The 26,424-nt window shown below is 36.3% G+C and overlaps 2 protein-coding genes across 4 annotated transcripts in view; one reads left to right on the top strand and one right to left on the bottom strand.

Annotated features, from left to right (window-relative positions):
* Positions 1-26,424, top strand: part of Immp2l (inner mitochondrial membrane peptidase subunit 2) — an 872,509-nt gene that overhangs the window by 379,533 nt on the left and 466,552 nt on the right. The window lies entirely within an intron of this gene.
* The window catches only part of Lrrn3 (leucine rich repeat neuronal 3), a 34,168-nt gene continuing 28,197 nt past the window's right edge, over positions 20,454-26,424 (bottom strand). Inside the window, exon 3 of the mRNA XM_045135521.1 lies at positions 20,454-23,476. Coding sequence (XP_044991456.1) covers positions 20,994-23,120 — 2,127 coding nt within the window. The 5' untranslated portion in view covers positions 23,121-23,476 and the 3' untranslated portion in view covers positions 20,454-20,993. The remainder of the gene's footprint in view (positions 23,477-26,424) is intronic.

Genomic DNA, 26,424 nt, shown 5'->3' with positions numbered 1-26,424 from the left:
TCCAGTCACATGACCAAAAGTTTAATAAAACCTCTGGACAATGAGGTGCAGTGGAGGTTTCAGCCTAGGGCAGGCACTGATATGTTGGGGTGGGGGCACACCTTGGCTTTTAGGGGAAGAGCATAGGAGCTCTGTGCTCAGAAACTCCAGGGCCTTATCCAGCATATCTCTGTTTATTTCAGTGACCTGGTTTGTATTTGCTACAATAAAACTCTAAGCACAAGTATAGTACTTTTCTGTGCTGGATGTAATTCTTTTTAAATATTTTTATACTTTTATTTATTTATTATCAAGTAGAGAAATAGAGAGAGAGAGAGAAAGAGGAGGAGAGGGAGGGAGGGAGGGAGAGAAAAGGTAGCACTAGGCCTCCAGCCTCTGCAAAAGAGCTCCAGATGCATGTGCCACCATGCATCTGGCTTTACATGGATATAGGACAATCAAACCTGGGTCACTCGGCTTTAAAGGCAAGCACCTTAACTGCTGAATCATCTCTCTAGCAAGTTGAAGGTCACTCTAATGAGTTATGCAACCTGAAGATGATCATAAGAAACCCTTAGATTTGTGAGTATTTAGCCAGAAACGTATCTGACTTTTCACCATATTGCAGCCATATTGTGAAGGCAGGGCAGTTTTCTGAAGAATTGAAACTTTATGTTGTGCATTCTGCACTAACTCTAAGGACTTAGCATTAGAATTGAAGTGCAGAAGACTGGCTGGGTTTCGTGTCAGAATAGATACGTTGGCACATATATGAATCACTTCTTCCTAGTACTTCATGTGGCCATTTTGTTGATAGTTAAGCTAGTGAAGAGTCTTTTTGTCTATAAATTGTTTGTATAACCCTGTTATCTAGTGCTAAAACTGCTTGTTTTACTTGTAAGTTGCATATTTCATTCTCTAGTAAGGAATTTGTGCCCCTAAACATGAACTATAAAACTTAGGTAAGGCTAAAGATACTGCCTATGTTTAAGTAGGTTTCTTGTAGTCTCTACACTTTTTTTTTGAAGCAAGGTAATTGATATATTCCTAAGCCTTGCTACTCAAACTGTACTTCTTAGAGGAAAATCACTGTTATTATCTAGGGGCTTGTTAAAATGAAGACTTAATCATAATCTGTACTTTAATAAGCTCCCTTGGTGACCCATATGTATGTTAAAGTTTTGAAAATTTTATTCTAAATTTTAGAAATGATGGGAGTGAATCCTATTAAGCTAAATCTACAGCGTTCACTTGAAAAACTGAAGATGAAAATTCTGGCTTATTCTTTGACTTCCCATGATTATCAAGTCCCATTCTATTGATGAATCTTTCACACCTATTCACTGTGATGGCCCTCTGTATATCATGACTTTTGATGTGTGTTAGTATATACCAATGTTTTAATATTGCACACTGGTGGTAAAGATGACCTCTAACTTTTGTTTTCCTGTAGTTGATTAGACATGTGTCTTTATTTCCACTTCTTAAAATCACATTAAAAGACTTTTGGAAATTAAACAAACATCCTCATTACCAGTGATAAGAATGGGAAGGAGAAAGAAGCTATAATGTAGTTTGCAGATGCTTCCAAACTTTTTCCTGGAGAGTTTAAGAATTATTGTAAGCACAGAGAAATGAAAAAAGAGAAAAACAGTGATTAATTTTTAAAAATGAAAAATTGTATAAGTACTATCGTAGCATACTATATGACTCATCTCTAATAATCCAACGTATATTATTAATGTCGATTTAACAAAACTGTGAGAAATACTTTTGAGGAATAATTAGAAGGGAAATATGGAGGGTTTTAAGTCAACTAAACTCTCCCTGTTTCCAAGCAGCTCAATTATACCTAAACTTTACAATTAATGCTTTGAAATGCAGGTATTAAAAGAAAAACCAAATGTGGGATTATAACTTGTCTCTCTTCTTTCCTCCATTTCCAGCCCTGCCAGAATATGTGGATCCTGATGACACAGGATTTTTTGGGGGGTGTTTTGAGAGCAACACAGCATTCTTGGCTCTTGGCTGGGCTGTAACCCAGGATTTAGGGTGCTGGAAAACTCAAGAGTGATACACAACTTCCACGGAGTTTGTGCTCTCCAGTTGTTTGCCTTATAAATTCAAATAACTGAAATCCACAGCTAAGTGGATAAAGTTTACAGGTTTTATAGATTATAGACAAAATTTACAAGAAGAAAACAGGGCACAGCTCTAGCCCAACGAGACAAGAATGGTTTTCCAAATAATGGAGAAGCCCTCCTAGAGATCTTTGAGAGTGTCTTCTTTGTGAGCCCTGTGGATGGGTAGCTGAACTGGTCAATTTGTTTCTGATGTCAAAGTACCTAGAGTCAGGTTTTAGGAAGATATTAATCCCTTTACATTTCTTCCTTTCCCAGGAAAGGAAGAGGTAAGAATTGAGGCAATTATTCACCTCCTCTGGTGAGATAAGACAAATGCCAAATTCTCCTTTCTGCCATTTATGACCTGTCGCAAAGTGGAATCACTCTTCCCCTACAGGCCCAAGGAAATGTTCCACATTAACCAAGAAAAAAAATAATTTATTTTGGGGGACCAATTGCCCTTAAACTGCCTCCCTGATGCACATCTTAACAATCATGGCAGCTAGAGCGAAGTGATATTCCATCAACGAGTTCTGTATTTTCACTTGAAAAGGTTGATCAATCTGTGATTCTTCTATGGTTTCATTATCCAAGCCCTGCACTATGACCACGGTCTGATTTCTGTTTCAAAAGCAGAGCAGCTTTACATGATTATTTTCAGCATACCTCTATCTTAAAGGTGTACAGTTTTGGTTTGCTTTGTACTCCAGGACTTTCACAATTTCTTCTTCGGAGAATAGGCAGTTTTTCTTTTCAGCTGTCCAAACAGGCTTGTTGTCTGGTATAACAGTGTGGAATTATCATTAGCATGAATGAGGAACAGTAGTTCCTTTAGCTAAGGCAGATGGAAGTGTTTTGAATTTTCACTCCCCATGACATTTATGAGTTCAGATATTTTCAAAATTGCAAAAGCCATCTGGCCGAATAGCTTGGCCCTGTAAACTTATTTAACTCTCCTCAATTACATTTCTTAACTTTCCCATAATTTACATTCTGAATTTTTATTGTCTGAACAATAGCAACTTTAAAATGAAATGCAGTGTTATGACAGATATATACCTACTACTTGTATTTCATTTAGATTTCCGAACCATGGAGATTGAATGTATAAACAAGAAATATCTACTGTTGATTTAAATGGGCATCAGAATTTATGAACTTGTCCAAAAAGTTCATATTTGTCATGTTATTGTTATTACATGCCCTGTCTGTTTTTGCCCTCTAGGCATAAAAAATTAACAGCAGTAACAAAAAAAAAAAAAAAAAAAAAAACAAAGAAAAGCAATAGAGAGCAGGCAGTAATAGACAAATGCCAACATATGATGAGAGGAAATAGGACAATACTTCAAGGACTGAAGGCTGTGTTCTCCAAGATCCCCTTGAATCTCTGACTCACACATTCTTTCCCAGTGAGCTCTTTTTTTCTTATATAGATAATCTCTTGGGGCTTATTGTTTCAAGTTGGTATTTCTTCTCCCCCTTACCTTTTCCACTCCTTTTTTGTTGTTTTTGTTTTTGTTTTTGTTTTTGAGCTTGGGTCTTGCTCTAGCCCAAACTTGCCTAGAATTCACTGTGTAGTCTCAGGATAGCCTGGAACTCACAACAATCCTTCCACCTCTGCAACCTGAGTACTGGGATTAAAGGTGTGTACCACCACACCTGACATCCTTTCTTGATCTCTCTTTTTCCTCTCCTATTTATCTAGCTCGAAGAAAATAATGTATATAGATAATAACTATTACTACTGGTTTAGTAGATAAGACAAGGGAAGACTTTCAGAAACTGTAGAAACGAAATTAGAATGTTGGTCTTTGAAGTACTGATATCCATAGGATAGACAATCTTGATAGGTTACAAATTATCCCGTTGGTTTTGTTTTTCTTTTGCTAGGGAATTGTAAGGTGAATCAATTGTTCAGAATACAAAATATATGTTTATAGTTGTTCTATTGCCCTAGCTTAAAACAGGATGTTTAATTCAGAATAAAAGTACTTTTATATAAAGTACTTTTCTAGTTGAGGGAACAGAAATTAGTGTCTATTTTTTAAATAAAATGATTATGCACTATATTTTTGTCCACTGTTACATAAAGAACAGTTTTCTTTTGGGGAGAAATGATTAACTTGTATATCAGGACTATCTTCATTATTACTATGTGGACATTTCCCAGAATACATATGGAAGGTATTTTTTTTTGCTATACTATTTCCTGTCTCTTTCCTGCATGATAGTTCCCTTGACCCATACCATACACACTGAGAGTTCTCTAAATTCTTGTAAAGGAGATGCATTTCTTGGCCATCTTTGCAGCTTCTGAGACTTCAATATCTTAGTAAACACATATTGAACAAAGAAACACTAACCTAATCCACTCTTTGGCAACTGTGGTAGTTTATTACCTGCTCAACCTACTCATAGCAACACTTTTGACTTCTTCCTCTGGATACTAGTGGCATTCAGATTCCCATGGCAGTAAAATTGTTCCTTAATTTCCATCTTGGTCTTGGTTGCACAGTGTAAATAGGGCAAAGGCCAAAAGTCCATTCTTACCTATCTTGTTGCTGAAATGATTGTTATTCAACAGATATCTCCTTCATGTGCTCATCAATAGGGAAGACTTTAAAAGTCATGCCAACTAAAAATATTAAGTGATTTGTGCTCTTCTGTAATTGTGGTAATGAAAATCATAATTTTCATTATTGTTCCTTGAAGAATATAGATGCAGGCAGTTGTCCTGGGCGTTCATGGGTTTTATGAGTAAGTTTTATCCATGGAAGATAATTTGAATATTATACTTTTTCAGGCTAGTGACCAAATTATTTGTGGTATTCTTCATTGGAAAAGCATCTAGCTGATCCTTTCAGGTTTATGAGAGCCAGTGACATACACTGCATTTAAAAAGTTCATAAAACCTCATTATTAATTCTTGTATAATTATGTATTCACTTTACTTTCAGATCTTTGGATATTTTGTGAGTCATTCCACAGAATTTTATGTGTGTTACATGTGAAGAAATTGAGGGGGGTAGAGGTAGGGTGATTAGACCCCTAAAAGTGAAAAAGGCAGGAAAGTTTGAAGCTGCTAGAAATCAAAGATGATCTGGTGTTTTATCTCTCTTGCCCAGATTCATAGACTATTTGTCCACAAACAACCAGGACTCCTGTGAGGGAGGTCTCTCATAGGATTTAAACACTGTGGTTGGTCAAGTTCAGGGGTGCCAGAGCTAATCTCTCCTTGAGACATCCCCTAGCTCTAACCAACCAGCTGGCCCTCTGGCTCACCTGGGCCAAAAGATAGTCCACCACCCTAAGGGTATAAATACCTTTACAAAGGGAAGGCAGTGACTCTCTCTGATCACTTGGGAACTTCCAGTTATGGGTAAGTTTGCCCCCTTGCCCTTATTCTCCACATGGGTTCTTTATCTTCGCCAACTTTCCACATGACAGGAGTTCCTTGAAGTTTCTTTTATTCTTTCCATGCTTCCCCCGCCCCAGATCCTTATGGGGTCACATGGGCTCCTGGAGCTATAGCATGATCCACATGGGCTTTTGGACTCTGCATGATGTACTTCTCTTCTTCCCACTTTATCTCCCCTTACCTCCCAGCCTTCCCCTTTCCTCACTCCTTTGTAAAATCTGAATAAAATGTGGTATTTTAAAAATCATTCTCTTGGGCTGGAGAGATGGCTTAGTGGTTAAGTGCTTGCCTGTGAAGCCTAAGGGCCCCAGTTCAAGGCTTCATTCCCCAGGACCCACATGAGCCAGAAGCACAAGGTGGTGCATGCATCTGGAGTTCATTTGCAGTGGCTGTAGGCCCTGGTATGCCCATTCTCTCTTTGTGTGTATCTGTCTCTCTCCCTTTCTCTCTCTCTCTCTCTCTCTCTGTCTCTCTCTCTTTCTCTCTCTGCCTCTTTCTCTGTCTATCTGTTGCTCTCAAATAAATAAGTAAATTTAAAAAAAAATCATTCTCTTGAATATGGAGTTGCAAATTCTTTGATTAGCTTGAAGATATGAACTCAGGGCTTGGGGCTCCAGGAAGCACCCCAGAACCCCAATTTCCCCATTATAAAATGACAGTGTTTGTTGGCAATTGACTGTTAACATATAGAATGGGGTGGGATATGGCGAATTATACTGCCCATGTAATAAGAACTAGCTACATCTGCACAGAGGGCCACCCTCGTTTCCTCTTACTCTGATCCTGTGGCCCCCAGAGTTAATGTAGCTGTACCAAATGTCAGCACTTCAGGGTTGCTGAGCCGCGGGCAAAGTGAACACCTCTGGTTACTTTCTTTATGAGACTGTCACCCTAGTTGTGATGGGGCTGAGCAGACAAAAGCTGGAAAAAACATATAGCTAAAGGGGATCTTGTTTTTTCCAAGTAGAACAAAAGCATCATCCTTACCGTGGGCAATAAGACATTACCTGCCCTTGCTAATGAATAGAATTCAGTTTTGTGTTTTAAAGGAGGTTTATACAAACATGGAGTGAATCCATCTGTTTTACACCTGCATTAGGTTGTACTTTTTAAAAAGTATAAATCCTTAATTTATTCAAATTAAAATTCTCACAAAAATACAGCCTTGTTTCTGTTCCTCTTTGGAAAAGTGGCTGAAATACCCATGTCTTATATTTACCTCTCAAATCTAATTGTTTCCCCATCATTGGCTTAGCTTTTTGGCTTATTAAGCTTGATTACATTTTCCTTTTCACACTTAGAGCAGTATGGCCTGAGAATGTGAAATAGAAAAAATAAATGATCTTACTAAGTACATGTAGCAATATTTCAGTGCTTTGTGTGAGGTTTGCTTAGCGTGCTAGGCAGTTGTGAAAGTAGCTCACCATCTTTTTTTGCTTCGATTAGGAAATCCTATAATAAATCATCAGTGAGTAAATAAAGACAGATTTCACCAGTTTTTACCTCATGCATAAACTATCATATAGAAAATATCATTTGGTAAGGCATCTAAATAGTTCTACCATATACTATCAGCTTAAGTGGAATATGGAATGGGTTTTCCTTATTTTATTTTTGTTACACTATTACAAATCCTATCAAAGAACTGAGGTGGAAGAAGTTCACAGTGATTTCTCAATCTCATTTGCCACTGGAAATTGAACTAATGTACCACACCTTTGTGACATTCCAATTTGTCAACGACTGCATATCCGTAAGTGAGATTCCATAGTTAGAAATGTATAGCTGCTTATAGCAGGTTGAATTATTCTCCTTAGAAAGATATGCACTGGTTCCTCTTTGTCCGTGGTTCCACTTTTGATGGTGATAGTTCCTTGTAGTCAACTGTGGTCTAAAACTAGCAAATGAAAAAAAAAAAATCTGTAAATGAAAAGGTTCATGTGTTTTAAATAACTCCTGCTACAATATATAACTATTTTAGTATTAGTTATTGTTAATGTGTTGTGCCTAATTTATAAATTAAACTTTATCTTAAATGTATTTGAATCTTTTTAATCTAGGGCTTTACTTTCTAGGGTTTCATTAACTCTGGGTTAACTCTAGTTCCAGAGTATTAAAGGAGACATTCTATAGTACATAGTTCTGAGGTTCCACCTGATGTGTGCTTTTAAGTCAGGTGGTGGAATCTGGAGCTGTACTGGTGCATCCCTTTGTCTCCTGTGCCCACCCTGCATGCACTGCCCTCCTGACATTCAGCAGTTAAGCACTTATGCCCACGTAACTATAATGGAGCTGCCTAACACTGAGTTGCATTGCCTTTGTCATTCATTTCACAGCATATTATCATCACAAGAAAGTGAGTACAGTATTGTGAATTTGAGTAAGAAGACATTCACATAATACTCAATGTAAAACCACTCAGTTTTACTAATAGCAATTATTGATAATGTCTTACCTGTTGTGATAATTACCATCATGATTCTGGGAAGTGCACATCCAGAAGCAGCTTGTGGGAAGAAAGTATTTATTTTGGCTTATGGTCTAGTGGGAAAGTTCTGTGATGGCAGGGTAGAGATAATAGAGCAGGATCTTGACATGAGCTCCTTGCCACAGCAAGCAGCCAAGAGCAGTAAGAAAGTGAGCTGCCTTCTGGCAAACGGGAGCTGGTACAACAGCTAAAAGCTCCCACACATTAAAAAAGAAGAGTAAATAGCAATTCCCACAGTTTCTTTACTTAGGTGTATTTATTAACATAATTATAACTAATAAATGCTCAACATTTTCTAGTTTCAGGCGAGGTACATTAAGAATTATTGAAATCACTTACTTCCCCATAATGGCATTAACACACACATACACACACAGAGAGAGAGAGAGAGAGAGACACGCACACACAGTTAGACCAGAATAGATGTCAGCATCCCTTGTTCAGAGTTAGAATACGTTATTTCATCAGTTGTGTGTGGGATGAAATGTGCTACATTTACTTTAATGTGGAACATATCTTGAAAGTGTTTGTAAGTCACATGTCAAAACAAATTCAATGTTTAATTATTCTAGCCAATACTCATAAGCCATCATGGGTTAGCAAGTTAAATGATGAGGTAACTTGGATTTGTGGTCACTGGGCATACCTTTCACTGGTTTTCTTCTCCAGTGGCTAGCATTCTTTCTAGTTGTAATTGAAAGCTTTAGCTTTATCGGTTTCTCATCATTTTCTCATAGGATCATAGCATCCAGGAAGAGGCATTGTCTCACTTCTCATTTCAGTTTTTTTCTTGCATCTGGCTTCATTTGAGAAAGTATGCAATCAAAGAAATGGGATTTCTAGCTTGAGATTTTCCATCTTCTGCTTTTAGTAATTGTCAAGGGCTGGACATATGTATAGTGGGTGAGTACGGCATTCTCGTCTAACTTGAAACCCAAGTGATATCCAGAACAAGCAACAAAAGGTAATTGTTACTTGTGGTAGTAGTTAAGTTACCACCATCCTTTTCTCTGCTATCAGTTGAATGGCATTTATCTAAGAAGTATTAATAGTACATATGAGACATTTCAAGGTTTCTTATACATTTTACAGAGAAAAGTTTATTCCTAGAGATTTTCAGAAGTGCAACTGTCTGACTTCTGGAGCAGTGGTCGAGTAAGGGAGAGAGGAACCTGTCACAGCGCACGGCACTGGGAGGTGTGGGGCTGGAAGGAAGAACGGGGGGCTGAGCGCTGCACCTCTGCTTTTCTTGGAGTAGGGGGCTTTGATGCCATTTTAAAGCATGGGCGATTATAGTCTGTATTGAAGGAGGAAAGAAACAGAATTTAAGATTTTGTCAAAGGTAGAATAGCAAGCTTTTTTTAAGGTCATCTTTTTTTTCAGTCCTACTTTACAAATAAGAGTACTTACAAATATGCGTAGTACTTATCTTCTTTGCTGGTTAATTTCACTTAAGCTGATTATGTCTATCTAGTTTTACCTATTTGTCTTCAAATCGTACAATTTCACTATCATTTATAGCTGAATAATATGCCACCATGTATATACCATCTTTTCTTGACTCATTCCTCTGTTTATGGCCACCTCCGCTGATTCTGTAGCTTGGTTCTTATGAATAATGTTATGATATGCAATATGCACAGGAATGCACTATGTCTCCTATATTCTAGCTTGGTTTCCTTCTGTTATATGTCCAGTTATGGTATTAGTGAATCCTATGGTTGTTATGTAGCAAGCATAACACTTTTGTCTATTTTGTCAAGGTGGTGGTTTGAATCAGATGTCCCCCATAAACTTACGTGTTTTGAATGTTTATAATCCATGCTAGATGGAGCCTTGCTGGGGGAGGTGTGTTGCCCTGGATGCACCTAGAGGTTTATCAGCCCCTAACTTGCCAGGGTTAGCTCAGCTCACTCTGTGGAACAGAAGTGATCTCCAGCCTCTGCTCATGTCATGCCATTCACTGTAATCGTGGAGCTTTCCCTCGAGACTATGAGCCAAAATAAAAACCTTTCCTCCCATTGGCTGCATTTAGTTACTACTGTGTCCCAGCAAGAAGAGAATTGCAACAGGTTATATTATAAATAAATAGAAAAATCATATAATAACCAATACAATTTTTAAAATATGTATATGTATATTTGTGTTCAGAGAATGAGAGAGAGAGGACATCTTGCCATTGCAAATGAACTCCAGATGTATGCTGTACTTAGTGCGTCTGCCTTTATGTGGGTACTGAGGAGTCTATTCCTGGCTGGCAGGCATTTCCAGAAAGTGCCTTTAACTGCTGAGCCATTGCTCCAGCTCTCAATTAACTTTTTTTTCTTGTGGGGTGTTGTGTTGAGGTATCCCAGGCTGACCTGGAACTTACTCTGTAGTCCCAGATTGGCCTCAAACTCATAGGAATCCTCCTACCTCTGCCCTGGTGGGAATAAAGTTGTGTGTTATCATGCCCAGCTCACAGTTAACTTTAAAAAAAAAAAAATTTGTTTATTTGAGAGAGAAAGAAGCAGAGAGGGAAGGAGGGAGGGAGAGAGACAGAGAAAGAGATAGAGAGAAATGGGCATACCAGGCCTCCAGCCACTGTAAACCAACTCCAGACTAATGTGTCAACTTGTGCATCTGGTTTATGTAAGTCCTGGGGAATCGAACCAAGGTCCTTTGGCTTTGCAGGCAAATGTCTTAAACTGCTAAGCCATCTCTCTAGCCTCCAGTTAACTTTTTGAAGAAGTTCTGTATTCTTTTTCACAGTGGATATAGTAATTTATATTTTCACTAACAAGATGTAAGGGTTTCTTTTACCCCAAGTCATTGCCAACATATCTTTTTGTTTGGTGATATTAGCTAAAATAACATTATTTGCAAGTGTTTAAGGAGAAAAGACCCTCCTTTTGTGCATAATTTCATGTAATAAGCATATGGTATTTTTGCAACAATGTATTAAGACAAAATAATGCAATCTTATTTCATATTTTAAAATAACATATTCATACCCCCAGGACTCATAAAAATAGTTGGACTTTGCTGTGGACTTGGCTGTGTGCATCTGTAACCCCAGTTCAGAGAAGAGCTGAGACCAGATAATCACCACAGCTCATGTAAATAAATGTATACATCAACAAAACATATCAAGCTCTGGGATCATTAAGAGACTCTGGCTCAAGTAAGAATGGGCAGAAGAGCAGTGGGGGTGGACCCTCGATGCTCTGCTCTGGCCACTTTTGTCAAGCACACATATTAGAGTTTTTAACTCTCTGAGTATTTAAAAAAATATTTGTTTGAGAGAGAGTGGTGAGAAGGAGAGAGAATGAGACGGGCATATGAGGGCTTCCTCCTGCTGTAAACAAACTCCAGACATGTGAGACACTAAGTGGATACTGAGGAATTAAAGCTAGGCTTGCAGGCTTTGAAGTAAGTGACCTTTATTAACAGCTGAGCCAACTCTCCAGCCCAATTTCTAAGTGTTTTTTAAAAACCCAGAGAAGTCAGGCTCTCTTTCACTTATCTTCCCTTTGAAAGTCCAATGGGGAGCTAGAGTGACATTTTATTTTTTGATAATTTCCCTCTTTTATCACCTTCCCATTCCCACTGAACCCCTTTTCTTCCAACTAATCCATTTTCTACTTTCATGAATTTAATTTTTTATGGTTCACTGTGTTAAGTTAGGGTTGCTTATATAAGCATGGTGGGAGGTTGTTTACTGGGGCTAGAGTGACATTTTACACTTCAAAAGGACTATATTGAAATGAAAAGCTGAAATTAGTATATCCTGCAAATACCAGACTATAATAACCCAGATAATAAAGGGTAAATGTGTGAGTGTATGTATGAGGTGCTCGTGTGTGTGTGTGTGTCTGTGTGTCTGTGTGTCTGTGTGTCTGTGTGTCTGTGTGTGTGGCTTTAGATTAGGAGAAACCTAAAATGGTAGTGTCTTTCTGACTGCTTCATTTTGATTTCCCTCTTCTCATATCCTAGGCTGTGGATAGCAATTTGATGGAGATATGAGCTGGATTAAAGAGGGAAACAGGAATGAATTGTGGAAAATGAGTTTTAGCCCATGAATGAGTCATGATGCTGATATTCTATTAACAATTCTTCAGCCTCGTCGTCAAGGAGTGCCTAGTGTGCTTAATTAACACTTACGTGTTTCTTATTTGGGGCATTATATAAAGCTTGTCTTTGTTGTGAGTTGTAAGCCTTTTCGGCCCCTTTAAAATGCCCCTCACCTCCTAAATACATATAAGCTATGTGCCTTTCATAATTGTGTTATCCTATATTAATGTTGTCGGATTAATTTAGGTAGTGCCTTTTCATTGTATTTTTTCATAATATCAGATAGTCCGTCTATCACAGTAGTGAGTGTCCAGTAGCTCAAATTCTTTCAACTACACTAATGTCCTCAATAAATATATATCAAATAAATAAAATGCATGGAAGTATGGTATCGATCACTCATTGTTGCTATGCTTAAATACTTTGATGTTGTCATTTTACAAATCAGACCACAGTGGAACTACTCTGTAATATAAATGATCCATGTATAAAATAACAATGGCATCACCAAGGGGCACACAGTAGATGGAGACCACTGCTTAGTGTAGTATTTTTCAAGTATCTGCAAGAAAATATTAGAGTATTGAATGGTGAAAAATGTCTTCCACATAAACTTATTTTTGCATGCTACTCTAATACAATAGGATCTCAGAGGGGGTGAGGTAGCTCTTTTAGGCAGTCAGGGTGACCCTGTACTTATTAGAATCCAAGGGATAATGGATCTCACTTCTTACCTCTTGTATAGTTTTCTAGACCTGTTTTTCCACAAACAACCCAGGTCCTCCCTGCGATGGAGAACTCTCATAGGATTTAAACCTAATCCTAATACTTAGACCACTGAACTTGGCAAGCCTCTTTTGGAGACAGCCCCTAGCCCTAAGCAATCAACTGTCCCTCTAGCTCACCTTAGCCAGAAGGGAGGGCCCACCACCATAAGGTTATAAATACTTTTTTGTTGGGGTGGGGTAAGTTCTGTGTGCTATTTGACCTCTCCTGAACTTCCAGTTGCTGGTGAGTTTCTCCTTGGCTTGGCCCAGTTGAGTCTAGCCCAAGGGAGAGCCTCCACTCACTCTCCACGTGGGCTCTTACCTCCTCTTGCTTCCCACATGGTAGGAGCTCCTTGAACTTTCTTCTCTTTCTTTTTTTCTCCATAGTTTTCTCAGGTCCTCCACTTAGGCCTCCAAGCTATGTGGGTACCTTTCCTTGGCTCTGTACTTTCCTCAATAAATATAATAATTTAATACTTATCCTTCTCAGTCTTATTTTATTAAACTCTTTGATTAAAAGTAGACACAGATAGAGTTTGGGTTCTAAAGACTTTCCTGAACCCCTAGTGCCCTTCCACAGAACTTCTTAATTTAGGAAAATATATGTATTTAAGGTGTATGCACAACTTTCTATCAAATCAGTGCCTGTGGGTTTTTTTTGTTTTTGTTTTTTTTTTGTTTTTGTTTTTTTTTTTTTTGGTTTTTTGAGGTAGGGTCTCTCTCTAGCCCAGGCTGACCTGGAATTCACTGTGGAGTCTCAGGGTGGCCTTGAACTCACGGCAATCCTCCTACCTCTGCCTCCTGAGTGCTGGGATTAAAGGTGTGCGCCACCACGCCCGGCTACCTGTGGGTTTTAATTGCATAAATAAACTTCAAATTGTTAAGGGTTTTTGTTGTTGTTGTCGGTTTGGTTGTTTGTTTGACTGATTTTGTTTTCTGTTCCATTTATCACTAAACAATCCATTTCATCTGAACAAATATCAAGTGATTTTGTTCACAAATTAGATCTCCCCAAAGCCCATGTTGTGAGTAAAGCCAAGCAGGGCATCATGGTTTCCAACATGGAGCTGCTGGTGTCCAGTGTTCCTTGTCCTTGTGGTACCAGTAATGACAGGAATCTGGGCACTGATGGGAGGTTGGAAGGAAGTTCTGGTCTTTTTAGCCTTATGCTTTATTCCGAGTGTAAATTCTTGTTCAGGTTATTATCTCTGTGATAATAACCTGAACGTTGGCAATCAGGTTTAGAAAGTGACTGGCCACCTTGTACGTTTGTCTGGTGGGACTGAAAAATAGAGGGGCTTTATGAGTTAGACCTGTGAACCAGACATGGAAATAATTACAGACAATAAAGGTGTTTTAAGGCCTTGTTCTTACTGAGCACTTAGCAAATATACTTACTTTTAAGTTTTATTCATAACAATAAGTGTAGGTTTTTCTTTTTTGAAAAACAGAAAACAACAGTGTTTGTTCTTGGCAAGTTACAGAAGAAAGCTTACAAACAGGAGCCTTATACCCTTATTCCTAATGCAAAACTCAGAGAGAGCTGTCATAAGAATGTATTAGTGTAGGTATTTAGAAGATGAGAACAATTAATGAGTCTAAAGATTTCTGGGTTTTGTAGTGGTTTGGATTCAACTCTGTTTTTTTCTTCATGTGGATGAATTGTTCCCTTTACCCTAAATCACCTATGACTCATTTTTGTGGGTTTTGGCAGGCTTATAAACTTACTTATTGCCATTATTTCTCATGGTGTGTGTCTTTTTGCTTTTTGCTTTTCTTTTCCATATTTTTTTTTTATTTTGGGGGAGAAAAATTACTTTATTACTCTTATACCAACATATAACCTTGGCTATATTGGAAATAAATGAAAATTGAATTATATATAGAGCTATATATTTTTATTTAAATGAATTATCTGAGAGAGTGGGAGAAGGGACAGGGAGAAAAGAGGCATCTATCAGTATTCTTTTTTATAATTTTATTTTTATTTATTTGAAAGAGCAAGAGAGGGAAAGAGGCAGACACACACACACACACACACACACAGAGATTGAGAGAGAGAGCGAGAGAGAGAATGGGTGCTCCAGGGCCTCCAGCCACTACAAACAAACTTCAGATGCATGTGCCACCTTGTGCATCTGGCTTTCGTGGGTCCTGGGGAATCGAACTGAGGTGCTCTGGCTTTACAGGCAAAAACCTTAACTGCTAAGCCATCTCTGCATCCCTGTATTAGTAGTCTTGATGCATCATAAGAGAGTACTTATTCATTATCTTCGTTTTGTTTTTTTTTTTTTTTTTTTTTCTGTCCTGGAGTAGATTTCCTCAAACTATTACAAATTTTAATTTGGTATATAGTCAAGATTAATAAATGTTTCATTAGTTCATTACTTCCTTTCTCATTTTTTAAAAATATTTGTTTGTTTGTTTATTTATGAGAAAGAGATTGGGTGCACCAGAGCCTTCAGTTGCTACAATCGATCTTGAGACGTGTGTGCTCCCTTGTCTGCATGTGCGGCATTGTGTGCTTGTATCACTGTGCGTCTGGCTTAAGTGGGACCTGGAGATTTGAACATGCGTTCTTATGCTTCGCAGGCAAGCACCTTCACTGCTAAGCCAACTCTAATTCTCATTTTTTAAATATTATTTATTTGCAAGGGAGGGGAGAGAGAGATTATGGACACATGAGGGACTTTTGACATTGCAAATGAACTCCAGATGCATGTGCTGCTTTGTGCATCTGACTTTCTGTGGGTTTTGTGGGATTGAACCCAGGCCATCAGGCTGTGCGAGCATGTGTCTTTAACCGCTGGGCCATCTCTGCAGCCTTCTTTCTAGTTTTAATCTTGCTATTCAAGTCAATGTGAATGCCTGTTGATTACAACATATTAACATATTTAGTAAATAACATTCATATTGTATGACAGGAAAGTATCTCTTATTACATTATCATTCCAGGACTGAAACACATTGAAGCAAAAGCCAAATCTGCTTGCCTAACTTGTTTATTTTTTGCTATAGATACTTAATTTCTATGGAGTCAAATGAATAAAAGTGACACTAGTAGAAAGAAGGAAATCTTTTTTATTTCGCTATTTTTTTTTTTTTTACCTTTTCTGTGTCATTTCTATGGTTTGAGGTAATTTTAATTTTTGTACTGATGGGACTGAATTTATTTATGTATGTCTATTATAATCTTATATAGTTATATAATTGCATGTGTTTTCATTTATGAATATTTGCTTTGAAAACCCTTGTAAAATAAATGATAAAATAAACTATTAAAATTTACCAATTGAAATGATGGTTTGGTGATTGACTAAGTAGAAAACACTGATGGGATGGCTACTACCTGCAAGTTATTTTAGAGATAGGAGTTTTTGCCTCTTATTGAACTAGGTATCTCTTCTCTGCAACCCTATTGAAGAGATGTTGATGAGAGATATTTGTCTTTATTCAGTGTGATGAAAATTTTTGTATTTTAAAATATGCTTTAAGATCTTCTTTGGTGTGTCTGGATATCTTGCTTTCATAATGGACTTTCTGATTTTTAACAACTCATCCTGTGTTTACCAGTGTTGATTCTATTGTTGCAGATTAACAGGGAGATATTTGTTATGTCTTTTAATTCTCTCAATGTGAGAATTAGGAAGGTCAACTCATCTTCCAAGTTCAATCCATTATTTGTTTCAGTTAGTAAACATGTATGACATTTATTCTGTGTTTATTAATTAAAAATCTCATTTGATCTTAACAGAATTTTATTGATATACTTGTGAGGTACTTAATCCCTTAACTATATACCATATCACTCATTTACAGAGCCTTGCCATGAAAGGTTATGCAATTCAGTGTCTATAGGCTTAACTCTTTTCATGAGGCATAAAATGTAATCATATTTTATTTTACAATATATTTTCTCAGCTAAGACTATTATATCCTGAAATATCAACTTATGAACACTGTGTCTCTATCATTAATGAAATGGCTAGGCCAGTTTTTAGAAATAATCTATATTTTTTGGAATGTTCTAGTTATTTTCTTCAAATAATATGTTCTCGTATCTTAATAATATGTGATATATGGTGAGAAGCATTATCTCTGATTTTGCACTTACTCTTGTGTAAAAATATTTAAATTTTTCCATTGCATCTGAGGAACAAGTTAAAGATAGGTCATCATTTTCTTCAAAATTAATTTCTCAAATTTCACATAAGAGCAGAGAATGTTGTGTTGAGAGTAGAACCAATTCCTTTCACATTCTAGAACCTCAAGATAATGATATTACTATTGGAATCTGTTCATGGCTGTTTTATCCCATTATAGGGCTAGAGTTTTCCCAAGACCGGACCTAGCTAACCGAGCATCAGTTGGGAAGCAGAGTTTAGAGAAGTGGGGCTACAATCCCGCACAGAGAAAACCACTGCAGTACTTTCTGTTGATTTATGCTCGTATGGGTTTTTGGATTCCTAAATACACCATACACATCTGTGGCAAGTTTATTATTCAGAAAAACTTTTGCCTATTTTCTAATCTTGAGAAACTGAAAAATATGATTATTGAATCTGGAAAGTTGAAGCCTTCCATTTAATTTCTATTCATCATTCTACATTTTGTAGAGAATCAACATTCACATGAAGACCAACACATCTCTAATGATGATACATACAATTGGAATGTTTTTCTGATATTTATAAAGATATTGTATTATAAGTTTTCCTTTCTTTAGAAGATAATATATTTAATCTCTGTTATGTTTAATGTTTTCTTTATCAGTGTCTGACATACCAGTTTTGAATTTTGTATCTGAAAAGCTACTATAAGGAATTAAATGTTTTTCTTCATTGTTTGCTGGAATATTTGGTAAAAACTGATGTATATTGCTGGTTGAATTCTTAACAAATTTATGTTTTGCCACAGACAGACTGCCTATTAATTAAATTTGTTATTTCTTGCATGACTAAACTCTAATTTTATAATAGGGAAAGAATGATAGTTATCTATGTTTCTGTACATAGAAATAATTTGTGCTAATAGATATCCTCTATTTAATCAATCTAAAGATAATATTAAGGTAATTTTGAAAGATATAATGAGTCAAATCAATTTTAAGTTTAAAACAAATATATATTAACATAATCCTATGGGTAAAATATTTTGGATCAAGAAAATAAATTATGATTTTTTCTGAGTACTAATATATGAAAACACAAAGTAACATTTTGAACTTTACTAAATATAACAGATAATTCATATTTGTCAAAAGTTGATTAAAGAAATAAACCAGAATATAATTCAGTAGAATATCAATATCTATGCAGTGGGGGGGGATCTTTGTCCTGTTCGTTGCTGTTTTTCAGCACTTAACAACCATACAGTAAGTACTCTATGTGAATGAAATAAAAATACATGAATGAATGTGCTACTTATCAATCTCCAGCAATAGATTTGATTAAAATCATTATGTAAATATAATAAAATCTTAGCATTGATAAAAAAAAATCACACACGTAACATACCAAAAATCCGTTTCATTTCTTCCTAGACAAACAAAATAAAAGCAGATTGCTTGACTTTACTGAAAGTTTATGTGTCTCCTCATTATTTTTGTATACAATCATGCAATCACTTCATGACAGGCTACATTATGAGAAATGCATCCTCAGTTGATGTCATCAGTGTGTGAATATTATCCTGTATGCTCACACAAACCTATACAGTGTATATCAATCACTTGATGTGGCCTCTTGATGCAACCAAGAGAAAAAGGATATAAGTAACACACACACACACACACACACACACACACACATTTATTTCCTGCTGCCAGCATCACAGGCACACTTTTTTATAATGAACATTTTAATGTAAGTGGAAGGAATATACTTTTAAATAAAAACAAAAAGCATATTCTGCTATCTGAGCTATCAACATTTCAAATATTATGTACTATATAGAATTGTATGTGCTGAACATTCATTCATCTGAAATAGTCAAAGGTTTGTTTGCAAAGCAACATAATGACATATACGGGCCATTGTGCCATGATGTTAAGGTAATATGGACATCTCTTACTTACAAGAATCCTTCAGTTCCGTTATTGTATAATGAGGCCACTTTCATAGCTGTACTCTGCTAATGATCAAAACTTCATTATGCAATTACATTTTTGTGTTGAGTTGTGTATGCTCATTTTGAGAAAGTTTGAATTTTATTTTGCACTACAAACCATTTTTGTAAGTTTGCCTTTCTGTATACAAAGTAAGCAGCTCATTTGCCATTTGTGAAACTATAGAGGTATTTTATTTTTGAAACTATAGAGTTTTGTTTGTTTTTGTTACAGCAGTTCTGTCCATGCGATTTAGCTAAATTATGAGTTGTATGCTTTGAGAGCTATGGTCAATACTTCATTAAGCTTAGGAAAGTTTGAGAAGTAGCATATGGCATGTAAAATACTATTCTGTTATTGGAGCAAATATTCTTATTGCTACAGTAAATTGAACTTTAGGGAAATAGTATGACATGCTTTGAATGCCCAAAGTTATTTTTCTGTAACAAAATACTTCATTTTAGTACTCAGTACTAGATGGCCATTCATAGGACTTATTTAATAACAATTTTCAAAGAAAATGAATAGCTTAAAATGCATCATAAGCATTATGATATGGCTGTGATGATTGTTCACACATATAACGTTAAAAACATATAAGATTCTTGCCCAGGTTCTCACTGACCTACACAGTACTTGAATCCTAATAGGTTGTACTTCAGCTCCTATATTTTTGATAAATAGCTGAGCTCCAAAAGGTTCTGTCTACGATGCTGAAACTCTCATGATATATGACCATGTCTTGCTGATAAATTCTAATGCCAGCTTCTTTGTGATAGTGATTCATCAGGTTGTAAAATATGTGTTTGGGAAACATTGAATTAGCAAGTTCCAAATTTTGACTGTATTGAAATTAATTCAGTTTGTCCTGTTGTTTTAGAGTTCATAGCAATTATCCCCACATTGTCAAAAATGCTAGAATTTGATTAGAGACTGTTAATGCTATCACAAAAGAAATGTTTAATGTTAACAAATATGTTGATATGACTGTCATAAGGGAGACGTTTATGGGCTAATGACATGCTGATAATTTGTGCCACACTACTTTAAGGGAAGTTAAATACTTGATTATGAGCTTGTACAACAATTATGACAGAGGAGCTTTGTAAGTCATAAAGATAGGCAAGTTTCCTTAAAAAACCATGGGCATTATCTTAGTTTTTTGTATTCTAGGATGTTTCCTTTGTAAAAACAAACAAAAAACTCATTTTCATAAGAATATTTTTGTATATAAAATGGCTAACACCATCAGTGTTCATTTGTATTACATTTTTGGTTTAATTTTTCTGTGATCTATTGATGACTTTATTTCCTAACGATTTGTTTTACTCAATAAAGTGTTAAATACAGTATTTTTATCACCTTTTAATGGTGATACAATTCTCCCTAAAAGCTGTTGTGCATTTCAACAATATAGTTATAAAACCCAGTGAAAGTTCTTGCTCTTAGCATTCCAAATTTCATTACAGAAAAATATCTTTGAAATGTTGTCATTTAAATGATATGTGATCAGATGCTGTTTCCCAGAAATTATTCTTTATTTAGAAACAAAACAAGACAAAAGCAATTGATTTTAATCCAAAATGTATTTTTTTCTTATAAAAGAGGTCCACATACTCACTGTGTCTACTCTACAGAACCTGTCCTTTTTATTACACCACGTGTCAATTCAAGTTTATCTGATCACTGCAAAAACTCGTGGCTAATATGTGTAATACAACACAGGAGGAGGTATTGCTCAGTTCAACTACTCTTATATACTTAAAAAAAATACAGAAATGTTTTGTTCACTTTAACTGTAGTCCAGACATAAAAGTTACATGAAAGTTCTAGAAAATGGAATTATTTTATTTGGTTGCCACAGTACCCTTTGAAGCCAGTCGATTAAAATGCTGAACTTGTACATATTTCCACTAGTCAGGAGCAGCATTGGTTAAGCTTAATCTTTTTTTCTAGAAAGTGAGATTCCTCTGCCTATTTCTTTTTGTTGTTGTTGTTTTGTTTTTAGCACTACTGCTATCTTGAGCTTGTCTTTGACGTAGGTTTTTGTTGGTGGTTTTCAGGACACATTTGTTGGCACACCTATAACTGTTGCTTTCACCTCCAAGGATGTACTTTTTTCTTTGCCTGTTTCCCAGAGGTTTATAAGAGGAGGGTAAAGCTCACTGAATGCAAAGGTTGGCTTGTGAAAGTAATTCCTCACGTGGCTGTGTTCGCCATCGCAGTTCATTTCTCGAGAGAGGCAACTGAAAAGACAGAGCGTGCCAACAATCCCCAGCAGGCCACCCAGGCAGGCCATGAAGGTCGTGTTTCTCTTTGCAACCTCTTCCTGCTTGTGGTCCAGACTTTTTGTAGTGACATTTATACATTGTTTTCTGCTTCTCTGATAGATTGTAGGAATATCAATACAAATTTTATACTCAGTGGATGGGTTAAGATGGGTAAGGTTGTATACCTTGACATCAGATGGTATTCGAGCACTTTGGGCAGCATGAGAGTTTTCAGTCTCGATAAAGGCTGTCCACTTTACACTGGACTTGAGAATCTTCGAGCTTGCTTTCCAAGATACCAGAACTGAATTGGCCTGAATGTCTCTTATTTTAATATTCAAAGATCCATTGTTATCCTGGGGAACAGAGCCATCCACTTTGATCATAACAGACTTTAGGTCAGCACCAACTAAATTGGTTGCTATGCAAGTGTACAGTCCTCCTTCCTGTGGGCTTATGCCACTTATGTCTAGTGTGCCTTCAGAATGGACATAGAACTTCTCCGTCAGAGTGTTAGGCAACAGTTTCTGACCAGAAGGTGTAATCCAGTAGATCTCAGGCTGTGGCTCTGCAGTAGCTCTGCAGTGAAGAGAGACATAACCATCAGCTTCTATATCCAAATTAGAAGGAAAGCTCTCAGGAGCTATAAGAGGGAGGCAGATTTCCATCATATCCCTGAAATGCACTTGGCGAACATTCTGGCCTTGGAATTCAGGTGGATCCACACAAAATAGAGAATCTGGCTCCATAAACCGAATGTTGGTTTTGTTCATATTAATCCAACGGATGACACAGTCACACCTGATGGGGTTGCTGTGTATGCTAATTTCCTTGAGGTTTGGCAGAGACTCGATGGTACCATGGTAAAGGGCACTGAGGGCATTGCTATTGAGCATGAGTGATTCCAGCTTGGGGAGTCGAAAGAATGCATTTGGGTGAATGTAAGATAACCTAGGATTGTTAGTGGCTTCTATTTTTCTTAAATCTGGCAAGTTGTCCACAGCAAGACTATCAATGGAAACAAGCTCAGGCATGTTATTTATCCCCAATTCTTTTAAGTGTAGCATATTACTGAAATCACCCCGGCGTATTCTGTTAATAGGATTTTTGTTTAGATCCAAAAATTTGAGGTTTACAACTTTTTGAAGAGCAACATGGGGTACTTTAATAAGCCTATTATCATAAAAAGAGATGCTTTCCAAGTTTTCAAGCCCAACCAAGGCATTATCTGGTATTTCCGTGAGGTTTATACCAGCTATAACCAGGCTGCGAAGATTGAGAAGAGGCTTAAAGTTCATGTCTTTGATTCTGATAATTGGATTTTCCCCAATCATCAGGATTTCTAAATTGGGGAGAGCATCAAACCACTTACTGTTGATCATTTGCAGTCTATTTGAATTAAGATGAAGTCGAAGAAGGTTATGTAGGCCAATAAAGGCGCCAGGTGAGATGGTAGAAAGCAAGTTGTGATTAACATAGAGTTCTTGTAAGTTGCTCAGCCCACTTAGACACTTTTCAGGCAGCTCAGTAAGTTTGTTTTCCTCTAAGTACACAGAAAGAAGCTGAGGCATCTTTTTTACATTAATATGGGTGACTGAAGACAAATTGTTTTGAGATAAGTCCAGGCCAGTTAGGTTTACTGGAAAGTCTATGGAGTACTCAATTTTTGCAATATTGTTAGTTTGTAGGAGGAGAATCTGTGTGTCAGCAGGCAGTCTGGCTGGGAAATTTAAAAGACCTAAATCATTACAGTCCACTGTAGATGCTTCCATGTAAATGGATTTGGGTGTAAACCAAGGCCTGATTTCACATGTACATAATTGTGGGCAATCCACCTTTTTATCTACAGCAGCTTGTACTAGTGTAGTTATAACTAGGCCAAGTAGCACGTGAATTCTGAGTGGTATGTCCTTCATCTTAGCTTTCTTCTTCAGAAATTTAATGGGCCCTTAAGGATTCCAGTCACAGCTAGTAAGTGCAGTAGGAACTGATTGATAAGGGAGATACTTGCATTTGTCAAATGATGAAAGCCATAGAATTGTAGACCTCTTTTTCATGGAAGTAATTATGAGTACCACAGTTGTATTGTCCAATACTGTCATGCATAATGCAGAAAATATTATTGTTATCTCCTTAATGATAGAATATTGATGTATTCTTTGAAGATGGAGTATGTATAGATGGTCATAGGATGTTGAGCAATTCATTTATTTAGAAGATTACTATTCAAATCCCATACTTGTTCAGTGCTTGCAGGAATAGAAGCATTATTCTAAATGTAACAAAAATACAAAAATAATTGGTTAGACTCATGAATTGGGCACCAACTGTGTCATTTTACACTTGATGCTGCTATAACAGAACACTTAAGAACTTTGGACACTAAGTACATTGAAAGATCTCTCAAAACTTCCCAGTTAGGCTGCAATGTTTATAGTATTCATATTAATAATATGTTACTTATAAGAATTTCACCTTGGAGGTATCTCTTTTGATTTGAGAACTTTTCCCAGAATCAATAGGAATATAGACTTAAACAACTAATTATTTCTAATACTTTATAAGGTCAAAGAAAAAAAATCCTTGTGATTTTGCAAGGGTCTTTTGGGAAATCACAAATACAGCTGAATTAGCAAATAAAGCATTTTTAATACAAAAAAATAATAATTGGTTAAAAGGTAGAACCATAATTAATATTCAATGGCTAATTATAATCATTTCATTTGTAAATATGGTAATTAGAGGTTACTGTTATTTCCAAATGTTTTGATGACATTATTTTTGTTCTTGGCCCAGGTATTGAATGTACTGAGAAATTTGATATTTAGAAGGCTGAAGTTTTATTAAATATAATAATATATGCTTTCTAAATTTTTCTATTTTATTTCAAGTCTTTATTTTTTGTACCTTTAATTTTTGTTATTAAATTTATCTTTCTATTTAATACCTAGCTATAGGGAAAAAAGGAAATCAGCCTTTGAGTAATGATGGGTTATGTACTCATACATAAATAAAGCTGTTTTGCTACTGGTAAATGAATGAATCCTTAGGCATTTCATAGAGTGTTGGGAGGCAGCAATATTAATGACTGCTGAATGAGCTAGAAGTCTGGCACTTAGCCGGACTTCCCACTTCCATTCTTCTCTCCATAGTTTGCTTTGTATAAAGTTACTTGAATGTTGTAGCAGATGTGCCTGATATAACTGAAGTTAAGATTAAGGTTTAACCATTTTATTTCTGAGAATAGTTAACATTCCACCCCGTGTTAACATTAAAACGCAACTGTATTACATCAGTAAAATTGATACTTCAAATAAGTAGTCCTTTGAAATGATGGACACTGATGTCCTTTGAACTGAAAAATAAGGAGTAATTTTGATATGTGCTATATTTTAAAATGACATTCTACTTTTAGGTATGTATTCCACCCAGTTGAATTACTGTTGACTCTCCACCTGTTTCAAAGAAGCATGCTAGCTAGACATGGCCAGACTCTTCAATCTGGCTTGTTTCTCCCTGTGATAATGGGCTTATAGTAGCCTATGAGTGCTGTTCCTTCTATACATCAGCCATGTACTGACATTTGTAATGTCACCAATGGCTCAGCATAAGGTGGGTGCTTCAGTGACAGACAGGTAGAAAGATTCCTTTGTAAAGTTAAAAGAAATACTTTTGGAGCTGGGGAATCTAAACAAATACTTGTTTCTCAAAATTGTAAAACACAGCTCAAAGTAATAGTTAATTTATTTCATCTCTGTGCTGTTCATAATGTGTTTATCTGAAACTGAATCAGGAAGTTCAAATAACTACTAACTTACCTGGAAGCAAAAATATCTTTATTATATTCTTCATTCCTACATCTATGATCTAAATTTCTTAAAAAATAACATTCCAGTAATTATTTCTAATCTATTTAAAGTAGGTTCTCAGCCCCTTGAAGATAGACTCTAGGAGAATACTTTTTTTCCTGAAGATGCCTGACCTTCCACAATATGATGCAATAAACTATATATGAACTGATCTAATTATTTTCCATGTATTTAACCTCACCTGCACTATCTATTGATAGAAATGTTTCGGTGTATAATCTTTTTCTTGTCACCTTCTTTGCCTCTTTATTTGATTTGAATTACTTTTTGATTGGTTTTTCAAAACTGCTATCAAGATTTGTCCTCTGGTAAGCCTGCCTTTCCCATAATTATACTCCAGTTGTACCTTGATTCTCCCTGTTATTTAGTGTTCTCATGGTCATCATACAAACCTCCTTCAGAGCATGAAGTCTGCCTGACTACATATCTAGCTTCTAGGTATGGTAACTAGAATGTAGAAGATGCTTAAAAAAAATGTTTTGGAAGCCAGGCGTGGTGGTGCACACCTTTAATCCCAGCACTCAGGAGGCAGAGGTAGGTGGATCACCATGAGTTAGAGGCCACCTTGAGACTACGTAGTGCATTCAAAGTTAGCCTGGGCTAGAATGAGACCCTACCTCAAAAACAAAAATGTTTTGGGGCTAGAGGGATTGCTCAGTGGTTAAAGGGCTTTCATACAAAACCTAATGACCCAAGTTTGATTCCCCAGTACCCACATAAAACCAGATGCACAAAGTGGCACATGCTTCTGGAGTTTGTTTGCAGTGGCTGGAGGCCCTGGTGCCCATTCTCTATGTCTGTAACTCTTTCTCTCTCTCTCTCTCTCTCTATCTCTCTCTCTCTCTGTGTGTGTGTGTGCGTGCTTGCAAGTAAATATATTAAAAATATATTTAAAATGTCTTGAATGCATCAGTGAATTAATTTCATGAATACATTCACATATACATCATTTTATATTCCATGTTTTAGTCCAAGTAGTGCAATATCCATATTTCAATAAGTTTGACTGCTCTTTCTTGCATGTATCTTATTACATACACAAAATATATAGTGCCTGTATTTGTATATGAAATACAAAGATCAATTTTGAGGATGATTTTTAGGGACATTAGACTTTAAAAGTCAACCTCTTATACCCTCGGTTTAGTCTTTCATAATCCAGTGAACATTTATTGAACATTTACTGTTTTGGAATTAATAGCTAGAAGAAAAAAGGACAACTTAGAAATAATTGCTTCCTTTAGTAAGCTTTCCGTGTAGAGGGCAAAATACAAGGAAACGGATTTTTACCATTCCATCAAAAATGGGGCCAAATATATGGGTACACATAGGAAGGGCAACAGAATAAAAG

Source organism: Jaculus jaculus, chromosome 16 (genome assembly GCF_020740685.1).
Source record: "Jaculus jaculus isolate mJacJac1 chromosome 16, mJacJac1.mat.Y.cur, whole genome shotgun sequence".
Lineage (NCBI taxonomy): Eukaryota > Metazoa > Chordata > Mammalia > Rodentia > Dipodidae > Jaculus > Jaculus jaculus.
This window is presented reverse-complemented; position numbering and strand designations above follow the sequence as displayed.